This window comes from Lepisma saccharinum, chromosome 12 (assembly GCF_977018435.1).
Source record: "Lepisma saccharinum chromosome 12, izLepSacc3.1, whole genome shotgun sequence".
NCBI lineage: Eukaryota > Metazoa > Arthropoda > Insecta > Zygentoma > Lepismatidae > Lepisma > Lepisma saccharinum.
In genome coordinates, this window is record NC_139240.1 from 68,982,654 (window position 1) to 68,995,870 (window position 13,217).

The 13,217-nt window shown below is 32.9% G+C and overlaps 1 protein-coding gene across 5 annotated transcripts in view; it reads right to left on the bottom strand.

Annotated features, from left to right (window-relative positions):
* The window catches only part of LOC145996194 (nucleolar MIF4G domain-containing protein 1), an 89,546-nt gene that overhangs the window by 15,475 nt on the left and 60,854 nt on the right, over positions 1-13,217 (bottom strand). For all 5 annotated transcript variants that reach the window (XM_083132587.1, XM_083132588.1, XM_083132590.1 and 2 more), the window contains one exon: positions 1,213-1,331. In XM_083132587.1, the coding sequence (XP_082988713.1) occupies positions 1,213-1,331 (119 nt within the window). The remainder of the gene's footprint in view (positions 1-1,212; positions 1,332-13,217) is intronic.

The window sequence follows — 13,217 nt, forward strand, 5'->3', positions numbered from 1 at the left end:
CGTATGTCAAGGTGAAGAGAAAATAATACGTATAACTAATAATCACTTACAATTCAGATTTAGATACCATGTCACATCATTATTAAAATACTATAACTGTATCTATTTTGAGGAGCAAGATGTATGTAAAACAGGTTATTTCTGTGGTGGTAAATTAACGAATCTAAAAGTTTTATTCTTAGGTTTTATATGAATTAGCGTCCACTTCCCATAAAAATTTTACTATCTGGTCAAGCGTGTAACTTTTAGATTTATCTTGCCGGGACCTACAGTAATTTGCATATAAAACAGAATTACGCAGAATGTAGTTACGTATTGGGTTCATGCATAAGTTTGTAGTGTTTGTGTTTGGTATGGCAACACTGTGGTGTTAGGAGTTTGTTTCTCATTTAATGTTTGTCAATTGGAGTGACATTGTTGTGCTTGTGAATATGCATTGAATTTTGCAGATTTGAAGGAAGACAGTGTTATTTGTGAGCTAAAGAGCAATAAGTGTGAAGTGGGGAAAAAAAAGTAACACTTCAGACATATTCTTCTGTCTGTGTTTACCAGAGGAGCAAAGGTGACGTATTGACTTTAATGAAGACCGTTTAAATGCTTGAATCCACGATGATCCACATTAGTCGACCCGAGAATTAACAAATGTCACACTCTGAAAACAAGACAAAAGCTGCTATCCTCTTGGTTGGGAGGATATTCAACATCATTCTTAGTCACCATCGAATTTTCACATTTTCAGCTCTAAACCCACCAACGTTCAAGGAAACTCCTTTGGTAACGAAAATGCGCTTCAAACTTGGCTTGACGACATCATTGACCTTAGATCAACTGATATCTTCACGCGTGGGATCAAAAACCTGCCCGAGCATTGGTAGACAGTCAGTCATAGACAATGAACGAAAATATATATTAGTGATTAATTTCTGTCTTTTGTGCATCTCAAATGAGTATTAAATAAAAAACTTTTCCCATGGTGGAAAAACACCCATCAACCCAATATAAAGCCATCTCAACTGTAATCAAGAACTGCATGACTTCTGAAATACACTGTACAATAAATACCAAATTGCCCACATACAATAAAAGGAAAGCACAAAAAATCATGCTTCAACTGCTTACAACATGAAAACTGTAATAAGTATCTACACTTGGGCTCAGTTGATACCACTTTGAACCATAAAAAAAAAGTGTGAGAAATGTTACATTTTTTACCTTGAAGTTGTACATGTGGCTTAAAAACAGAACAAGATTATCCAATTCCTTGCTCTCAGTTGGTCCTAAATTGTATATTTCGTCAAATTTCTTCACCATCATTTGCAAAACGTAAGCTCCTGCAAAACAAAGTAGCTCTTTAACACAATATACAATTGCATAATATTTTAATATAACTGTTATTGCTTTCCATCCTATGTCTTCAAAAATTTTTAAATATTTTTCATATGAATTGTAAAATAATACTGTTCTATAGAGCACCCACAAACAAAAGAACCTCAGGCCAAAATCCTTTGTGCACTTTTCCCTTCGTTTGTTCAACTTGGACCATAAGGAAGGATGCTCCACTCTGCCCCTCCCCTCCACATGGGAGTACGATGCCCAGGAGTCGCCAGTCTGCTCAGGTTCTTTCCATGTGGTTCCACTACACAAAGCAAAACTCTATTTTTCTGGCACACAAGGATAAATACCAAATCTTTATACCAGGGGTACCAAATTGAAAATAAGTCTTGCAGATAAAGTTAGAAATTCACTTATGTGTATTTATCTTCATTTGGGATAATTATATTAAAAAAATGCTTGTTTCACAGTTAAGTTATTACATTTAAAAATGTAACATAATTAACAATATTCACTGCAAAACTGTAACATTAATCAAACTAAGAATAAATGTCTGATGAAGGGAACGTGTGTTCTTCCAAAAATTTTGCCACAAAAATTGTGTTTAAATGCTTGAAAAAAAAACTGTAAACTACAAGAGAGATAATTCTACAATGCAAGCAATACGTACACGGAAGAAAAATTGTGTAAACACTTTTGAATGTCCTCCAAGCACAGAAGGAAATTTGTCTATTATACAAACTTGTTTTAGAATCATCTAACAGTAGTTTTCATTCTGTTGTTTTACGTTCATGATTAAGTACATCCATCACATTAGGTTCTAGCATTTCAAGTGTACAACCCACAATTTGCACTACTTCTTTTTCCCCCTATAAAAGGCTTTTGAAGTCATCTTGAGTTAAGATACAGGGTTCACAGGAAGAGGTGGGTCCACTTGTATGGTCAGGGGACAAATTTTTATGGAAAGCATTGCTGCACACACACATACCCTATTGACCAGTGATTTCACTAGTTCTATTGAATAGCATCAACCTTTATATTCAAGTAATTTGAATAAGTTGTAATGGGTGAAAAATAAAAAAACTTTACCTCAAACCTGGAATTTGTTTCATCAAAGGCAAGAGTACATAAAAACATTCTATCAGGTTTGGAAACTGTTGTTGATTTGGTGTTTTAAGTTCACTTTATGCACAGTAAGGCTAATTGGGACTGGACCTACAGTTTAAAGTGGGAACCGAACAACAACACCAACTACTACTACTAGTCGTGGTGGTGGTGGTGGTGGAAGCCCCTGTGCAAAATGTTTTGTGGAGGGCCCCCATTTTTTAAATTATTTTTTTACTTGGAGCTTTATTAGCTCAATATGTTAACAACCAATTTTCAGCAGTTGAAATGGTAGACCTGATTTTAGTATCAGTAGTCATTCATAACCGAACATATCGCAGATAGGTTTTCAGGGAGAATAGCGCAGTAAAATAAAGTTACAGGACGAGAATTGTAGCGCTATAGCAGCAGTAAAATTCTGTCAAATGTCTACAGTATATTATGAAGAGTGAACACTGTAACTACAATATATAGTAAATACTAATGGGGTTCAGACGGAAACAGAGAACTGAGCAGTAGACTGTACTTACGTACATAATTTATTATAAATGATATTATTTACAATTAAGAGTAAATATGTCACTACATACTGTCCATCTACTGGACAATTACCGACAGGTTCATTGTGGAAATTGTAGTAACGACACTTTCTTCAAGAAAATTCCCAAAAAGGCTTAACACTTATAGTAGACACACTTTTCTTGCCTTTTTCGCCGAAAATTCATCTACTATATCATTGAAGTCCAATTCACGAAGAAGTTCATGTTCAATGCTTAATAAACAAATATTGGATGAACGATCCTGTCTCATGGCAGCACGAAGCCTGTTTTTCACTAATTTCATATTTGAGAAAGATCTTTCTCCGCTGCAGTTAATACCAAATACATTCTAAAGAGAATTTCGACATTGGGAAATGTACTGCGGAACGGGTCCTTACATATAATATTATACATAGGCAGTTCCATTGGAATGTCTTCCTGATGTTTGATATGGCTGCTGCTTAGAACTTACGGTTTTAATACGATGTTATTAAGGAAAGAAAGTTATGTACTTCGTAGGAGTATTTATTATCTTAATTGTATCTGAGAAATGATTGAATAAATGTGCCTTATTTCCACACCAAAGACAAATCAATCCATGGTATAAAGCAAACTGAGTTTCAGATATCTACAAACAGATCGACTGAGAGCTACGCTACAATTGGATCCAGAAGAGTGTAGATATACTTCAATATTGAAGTTATTTTGATTTTTAAAATACTACTTCTTATGCAATTTTCCACAAGCATAGCCAGCTAGTTAAAATATTTTTTTGGTGGAGGCCCTTCACAGCTTCCTTTTGGTGGGGGCCCCGGGGCAATTGCCCCCGTTGCCCATAGGTTAATCCGGCCCTGGTGGTGTTGTTGTTGTTGTTGTAGTAGAAGAAGAAGAAGCTTTTATTGTTGCTATTATTTTTGTTATTACAGGGTGGCTACAGACAAGCATAAATGAAATTCCCTGAATTTTTCATGTTTTCCAGGACAAATTTTATACAATTTGCCTGACAATTGTAAACTAAATCCATGTTTTTACAAATGGAAATAACAAACTCACATACAGATCCAGGTATGGATTGTGTTAAGTACCAATATTATTTTGAGAGAAACCGCGTTCATTTCTCTATGATTTGAAACTGCAAAATGGTGAAGTTGGAAAATTATTACAATTCACAAGCTAGGGAGAATTTATTACAGGATTTTTTTCATATGCAGCCAGTTTTCAACAAAAAAATTGATTATTCTAAAAGTTGTGACTAAATGAGAATTGAATGAAGTGCCATTGATGAAAAAAGAAATTTTGTAATTTATCAATCTCCTTAGACTTTCTCATTATTATATGTTGATATTTCCACAGAGGTTCAGATCCCTCTGTTTGCAAGACCCACGAGTGCAGACTCATATTTCGATGCATTAACACTTGTATCATACTTCTCTGTTCTCTGTAAATGAAACAACTTAACCTTTGCATATATGAGCGAGATTTAGGCAGCTCGGGAGTAAATGTTCTGAAAGTGAAACAATGGAATTGTACAAAACAAAGTGTTATATTTCCTTACATTATCAATGGAACTTCTCCTTCAGTACAAACATTCACAGTATACAGAATATCCATGTACTGTGAAACTGACAACACGCAGCTATACAATTATTGCTGTCAAAAAGGGTATTTACGTACTGTATTAAAAATTTAAGGTAAGAAATTTATAGGCAAGAATCTGCTGCAATCGCAGCACAGTCGTGTTAGGCCAGTGCTAGGAGAAAGATGGTACGTATGGTAATCAGATTATTGCATGCTCAGAAGTGCGACATCAGCATAGAGCTACCAGCAATTGTGTGAGGTGTACAAACCGGACATTATGAGTGACAGTATGGTCTTACGATGGTGCAGATAATTCACTGAAGGCCGATCTAATGTGCACTACCCCATACAGCTGAGTGCATGTGGTTCTTTTGAATCACTTCAAGTGAGATATATTCAACCACTCCTATACACTCCCGAGTCATCTCTTTATTCAGCTGTAAGAGGCACAATTATGGCATATTTTGTTTCTTTAAGCCTAAAAAACACAATAATGTTGGATTTTGCATTATTTTTAGTTGTTTAAGATTTTTAAAAAAACGTGAAAAATGCAAAAATTTGCCAAATTCACATTATTTTGCTATTTCGGATGGGTGAAAAATGTGTTCAGATATTACTGCACATTCATAAACAGGAGCTTGCAGCAATTAATTTATTTCAGTGTTATCACGTCAAGGTCCCTACTAATCGGAACTTACCTGGATGCCCCTCGTATAAATCAGTAGAGGAAAAGTGGAAATTTAGCAGGGCTGGCAGAAAAATGTCGGTTACTGAAGAAAGTATGCTTTTAGGATTAATTGATTCAATTAATTATTATGTCAAAATATTTACCTATTTATTATTATTATTATATTTCAAACATTGAACATTAACTTCACTCAATGGCAGATTAACAATCATCGATCAGGAGTTTATATGGACAGGGCCGAGTGGGGGTGAATTGCAATGTGACTGTAGCAGAAAACTGAGGTTGGGTATGACAATATAAATAATACATTGTCATAACAACATTTGAAAAAGGTTAGGCTAAGTTCAAAGTTCCACATTTGTGCAATATTTATAACAATTTAGTCATAACAGTTATTTTTGACTGGTAATATAAAAAACAAATATCTTCATTCATATGTGTTCTTTCATTTCACCTTGCACTGCAGAGATACCTTCTTTCATTTCTGCCTGCTGCGATTTGAGCATCATCACAATGTCAGCCAATGTGATCTCCTTCTCCATAATGTTAGGTATTGAAACTAATATCAGAAACAAGAATATTCACAACTCAATAACTTATTCTTTCCTATCCAATAATTGTACCATTTGAGTCCTCATAATCTAAGTTTAACAATGTAAGTCAGTATAATTCAAACTCAGTATCAGCACAATAGGTAGTAGCTATGGTGCTATATTGAAAAGGAAATTTAAATTTGCATATACTAATGAATAATGTTTATGTTCAAACAATAATAAATACCTTTATAATTATTAAATTGATAAAAGAAAACTAGAAACAACAAAATTACAAGAGCATTTATAACATATCAATGCTATACTTGAGAAGAAAATATCTCTTTGTTATCTCCTTCCGGGATAAAGCAAGATTCATCATCTGACCAAACCACATCCAAACGTAGAACATATAAGTGTCACTCTATGCAACCTTCCTCCAAGCACTCATTTGAGGAACTGTAACATTTACAACCATGCTCGTTAAGCAAGATGAAAACAGATACCTATTCACTGCTTCAAAATCAACATGGCATCTTTTATACATATCAGTGTCATTCCATAACTTTCGAATCTTTATAAGATTATATCATGATCAAAGTTCATTCAAGTCATAAAAGGCTTCTATATCACTTAAACATCCAAGTTATTATAACGTGGCCAAGTTTAATCTTTAAAAGCAACAATTATTATACCAATATATCATCATCCCATATTGATATATCTGTCCTTATCTTTGTTCCATCTTCAGCCCCTTCCAAAGTCACAGACAACTAGTATCAGAGCAACTAGTTCAAGCAAAATCTTTTAGTATGTGCAATCTTCAATTGTTTTTGTTTTATATTTTTGTCCATAAGTGCTTAACAGCTTGAATGTTTGTGTTGTAAATGTACATATTTGCTCTGTTACAGCTATTTTACTATGTATATTACAATATACTTATCTAATGATTACAATTACCATTTTTTGAATGTTGATACAAAATACCAAGTATGACATCATAATATACATTGAACAATAACAATTTTAAAGAGTTGACCTTTGTATATAAACCTTGATGCCAATGCAAATGTACACAATTTCAATAAATTTAATTATAAATTTGAATGTATCATATCTTTCTTGTCTGAAAGAACACATATGAATGAAGATATTTGTTTTTTATATTACCAGTCAAAAATAACTGTTATGACTAAATTGTTATAAATATTGCACAAATGTGGAACTTTGAACTTAGCCTACGTTCCTACTGTTTCAGTTTGTTTATAGATATTGAAAAAGCTTATGATTCTATAAATTTAAATAATCTCTGTCATAAATTAGAGAATCTTCATATACACCCAAAACTTTCAACAATTGTGTGGAATCTATATTCCAACAGGATTATATTCGGATGGTTCGCCGACAAACTAAGCGATCCTCGTTCCACTTCAATCGGCATACCTCAAGGCTCACCTCTGAGCCCTCTCTTATTTAATATCTATACGAATGAGATACATGCATTACCAATTCTACCATTTCATCCCCTTCAGTATGCAGATGATTTCTGTTTCTATAACATTACAGATGATGCTACTCAAGGTATAATAGCAATGCAGAATTTAATCGCCATCATAAGAGCGTGGTTTTTCAAAGAAGGATTATCCATCAGCGAAACAAAATCAAAAATTATTTGTTTTAATAATAAACGATTGGATACTCATCCTAACAATATACCACACATTTCTAATATCCCAGTAATAGAAACACATAAATATTTAGGTATACATTTTGACAGGCGATTCACATGGAATACACACATCACGCATTTAATCAATAAAGGCCGTAAAATAATAAATATACTCCGTAGTATCACAACAATTAAATGGGGTGGCCACCCCAAAATCTTACTGCTATTTTATAGGAATTGTTTTCGATCAAACTTTGAGTATGCAGCCTTTAGTTATGGGGGTGCAAAATTAAGTCTTTTAGACAAAATAGACATACTACAGAGAAAAGCTTTGAGGACCTGCTTAGGTCTCATGCAGTCCTGTCCTAATGTCAGTGTATATATGGAAAGCAGAGAAACTAGTTTGACACATAGACGGATCCAATTAACAATAAAATTTCTGCTCAAAACCTGGGAAAATCATACGCACCCATTCAATAAATTATTTGAAATACAAAAACAATGGACAGAAAATAAAGCCATAGATCCTAAACACACATTCTTTTATTTTGTATATTGCCAATACATAGACCTGGAATCACGTGCAAAGTCTTTTACCTTCCAACATCCTTTAATTTATGAATTAGACATACCCTTATATACCCAATGCAATATCCATTTCAGGGATTTAGGAAGACATATCATGTATAAAGAGAAATGGCCAACACACCTAATCATTTATACTGATGGATCCAAAGACCACCTAGGTGTGGGTTGTGCCTATTTCATTCCAGATCAAAATATAAACAAACAATTCCGTTTACCACCTGACACTTCTATTTTCACTGCAGAAAGTTATGCAATATATAAAGCTCTCACTTACGCTATCCATAATAATTACACAAAAATTCTCATCATAACAGATGCTTTAAGCGTATTAATGGCGCTGAGTTCCTCATATCCTCAGATTTGTAAACATCCTTTATTCATCATACTTATAATCCAACAAACTCAGTATGCTAATGGAAGAAATATCAACGTCCAGTTTAGTTACGTAAAGGCTCACCAAGTAAACACGGGAAATGAACGTGTGGACACATATGCCAAAGCCGCTCGATCATCGGAAACTACCTCACTTGCGAGACTTCCATACACGGACCTTCTTCCAAGAGTTAAATATAAACTTCAAGAAAAATGGAAACAGTGGTGCATAGAACAATTTCATTCCACGGGCAACACATATAAATGGTTTGCAGAACATTCACAAAACAAACCTTGGTACTACCCATATAATTTTCCAAGATCAGTTATTACTTTTATAATACGTCTACGTACAGGTCATGTTCGCACTAATGATCATTTATCACGAATACATATTACAACAAAACAAGCCTGCGCATGTGGAGAAGATAATCAAGATGCTACACATCTCTTTTTACAATGTCCCAATTTTGACAGAGAACGAGATAAATTATATAGTGGTTTACGTCGAAATAGAATTCCATTCCCTACATCTCTTACTGCCCTGCTCACGGACCCTACTCCTCCTACCATATGGCTTCTTTATGGATATGCAAGAAGATGTAATTTGACGATCTAACAAACAGTATAAATAACTATCAATAGATGTTTTTTTTTTCATTCTTGTGAAATATAAGTGAATAGCGAACTAAATACATAAAAAAAAAAAAAAACTCAGGAAGATGACTAAAATCGACTGCCAGTTGATAGGGTCAGAAAAAGAAGAAGAAGAAGAAATTGAACTTAGCCTAACCTTTTTCAAATGTTGTTATGACAATGTATTATTTATATTGTCATACTGGCGCTCAACAAGGGACGAACCCACAACAACAGATCTGAGCACTACTGAGACTTTTAACATATAATAATTAATATAATGCCTCTATATTTACAAACTGTTTTCATGTTTACCATTATAATTATCTGAGTATAACTGAATATTTGTTTTCCAACAATACAACAAGAACTTGTTCATCATGAAACAATACAGTGCAACTACACATAATGAGTTTTTAGTACATAATAATGTTGCAAAACAAATAAAACAAAATCAAGTTCTACATACCAACAATTATCTAATGAAGTTCCATATGAACAATTTTTACATAAAACAATGTAGCTACATAACATTTTTATTTATTATCAACCAATGAAGCACCATTAAGAACTTCATTCTTAATCTGAGAGCATAATTTCTATAATAATCTTTATTTAGCCAAAAATATATTAATTATAATTTTCTATATGTAGAGTAAGTTACCTATGATCCAACTAAGTTTCCCATCGGGTATTCATCCATTTGTCTAGTAACATCAGCTAACAAGACAAGAATCTAAGTCCCTGCATCAAAAGCAAACATCCTCAGATTTACAGTGTGTCCAAACTAAGATTTCTTACATCACAAATCAATTCATGCAAGAAATGTATAAATTATGATGTGCGCACAAAAATTATAAATCTCAAATAACTGTTGTTCCTGAACTCACAGCGTCACGGCACGAATTTTCTATTCTGCCCTTTGTGAACACATTTTGGAGCCATAATGCATTCTAGCATTTTAAAGGAACCTACTACTTGACTTAAGCTTGGATCAAAACGTCTTTGCTTCTTGTCAAGTTTATTTCTATTTGAGCCTACAATTCAACTCTTGGAATCTCAGAGCTCTATAAAATGTTTTTCAGCCACAGCTAAATCTTAGCATTAAAATCTATTATGCACATGCTATCACATTATATTATACATTTTTTGCACTCCAAAATACACATAACAAAGAATATTTGTTATATTGAATTTTTCCACTGCTAATCACAACTAAGGATCAAGATATATGAATGAGGACCAATGTCAGATTACGAAGATCAACTTAAGGCAAACTCTACAGATGAATACTTCATACCTGAACTAATGTTTCAGACTCAAGGAAAGAAGCACGAAAAGTGAAAAAATTATGACATTGACATCTGACAAATGAAAAATTATGCATAAAGTACTGGGACTCACAGTATCACCCTTAAGCAACAGTCTAAGAGAAGAACTTAACCAACCAACCCTCATGCGTATGGTTGTAAAATAAAGCAGTATTTTTTGTTCTTCAAACCAACAAAATAAACAACATGTTATCAGTTAAGAAATCATTATCATGTTTTGCAATGATGAAGAAAATATTACATTATACATTTATGAAGTATGAACATAAATATTGGATATATAATCTCAGATGTATAACACTGTCAAACATATACATGTGTATATTTAAAAGAATTTACAACCATGAATCAATTTTTGATTATCAGAATTGCTTTGAGTTTGCAATTGAGAAAATACTATCTGAAATTGTCAAATAATTAATCAATCTGTGTCTACTCTTAATATAGATCACACTTATAGAGAATGACATCACACTGACAATACCTTGTGAAAGCTCATTACTATAATATCTTCAAGTGTAAATATATCATATGATCATGTCAAAGTCCTCTAATATGCTGTCAAAATAAATCACAAATTAACGTTGTTATTCATTTAGAATAAAACAACTAAAATATACCTCATACCAACAAAATTTCATCCTAGTCTGTATAAATATTTTATCAATCCTAGCAAGTGCATTGATAAAATATCATATCTCTGAGGCTTAATTGACTAAAACCTTTTTAACGTAGTCATGTGTGATTTCAGAAGTCATTAAAAATACATCTAACATAGTTTTAATCCAAAACATGGTAAGAATGGTTATCTCAAATGATACTTGATACTTACGATCATTATCAATATAAGACACATGGCTCAGAGTAATCACTTATGTAATTAAGTACATTTATATTATAACATAAATGGAACATTACATTCCCTGAAAAAACTAGTATAACTGGTCTTAATATGTATCTTTCCTTCATAAATTTATACCCCTAAGATGTGGAAATAGTCAACCTTCAATCATCATATACAGCAGCATCATCGTGTGGCTCAGCTTGATAAGTGTATTTGAAATCATAAATACCTAACCTATCAGCAATACACGATTACTGTTGGAAGAATCCAAACTTGATAAAGCACCAAAGATACATGTGCATCATAAAAAGAAATATATATATTCATGTAATAAATATTTCTACATTAAGTGTCACAATAGGACTCACTATTGCCTTTACGTGAACACTTCACAATGCTTTCATGCAACTATGGCATGGAATTATGAGTGACGAGCTTGGATCATCTAGTGGATGTCTCTGCTACATGTCAACTTCATAAAATATACGAGGAAACAATTCATCTTCAGGAATTATTGACTTAATTCCCTAATAGCAAATAAAATAATTCTCATACATAAGCATTTTAAATTCATTTACATTCTTGGTACACTACCACTGCTTAACTAACATCTTGGGTAACATCTTTCACCAGCTATTCAAGTTTGTTACATAGATGAACTATTAAAGTGTTTTAAAAATTTGCTTTTGTTGTGCATAATAATGCCAAGTTTCCCACAAACGTGCGGAGTTATATTTAAGTATAATAAACTTAAATATAGTGATCATGCAACTAAATTGTGCATAAAATAAATCACAAACTTATACTTCAAAATATTATATTGTATTTTTGTCCATCAAGATGAACAGTAGTACTGTGGCCAAATATACCTCCCTAGACCAACAGTCTAGAAGATACTCCCAACCAACCACCCTTGGTCAGTAGTTACCTATTTGCTGATGATATCAATATCTGTTTGAACTCTGATTCTAATAATCTTTTAAGGTCCTCATTAAAATGTACTTCCGATATTGTACAGGACTGGTGTACTGCTAACTTGCTTTGTATAAACACTGATAAGATCCAAAACTTGGAACTTACATATTATAGTAATAATCATAATACAGGGCATGAAAAGAATTCTGTCACCTTTTTGGGATTTTTAATAGATAATCATTTGGAATGGGAGGATCATATCAGTAGAGTTGAATCCAGGGTTAGCAAAGGGGTTTATTTAATCCGTAGGTTAAGATTGTGTGTAAGCTTGAAGGTTCTAAAAACTGTTTATTATGCACAGATACACAGTCACTTAAGCTATGGTACCTTACTTTGGGGTCATCAGCCTTCAATAAAAAGGTTATTAAAAATGCAAAAAATATGTGTAAGATTAATGTGTGGTCTTCCAAGTCGTGGCCACTGTAAGTTAAGTTTTGTTAGACTAGGTATTATGACAGCTCCTGCTATCTTTGTATTCCAATGCCTACTCTATATAAAAGAGAACATTCACACTTATGAGGAGTTAGGGTGTTCACATGCCTATCAAACCAGAAATAGGGATTGTTTAGGATTGTTTAGATGTAATTACAAGAAGACACAAAAAACCTTCTACTACATGTCAGTTAAGTTTCACAATGCTCTCCCTCTGTCTTTAAGGCAACTGCCCTTTTTAGAATTCAAAAGAAAAGTACAAAAAATATTAACCGATAACTGTATATATAGGGTAGAAGAATTCTTTGAAATTAATTGTATTAGGTAAAATAGTTATGATTGTAAAACAATAATGTTAACAACTAAATTTATGTAAGTGGTGTTACGTTTCTAAAATGCTTTTTGGATGTTGTTTTTTTTTTGTAAGATCTATAGATACTTTATATGTACATTTCTGACGATTGTAATACATGTGATGTTCTCACATGTTTCTACAATAAAAATTATTATTATTATTATTATTATTATCATCATTGCTGTTAGGTATAGGATAAGCAATCAAGTATCTGGAAGCTGCGTCCAAAATAGTGAAAAGG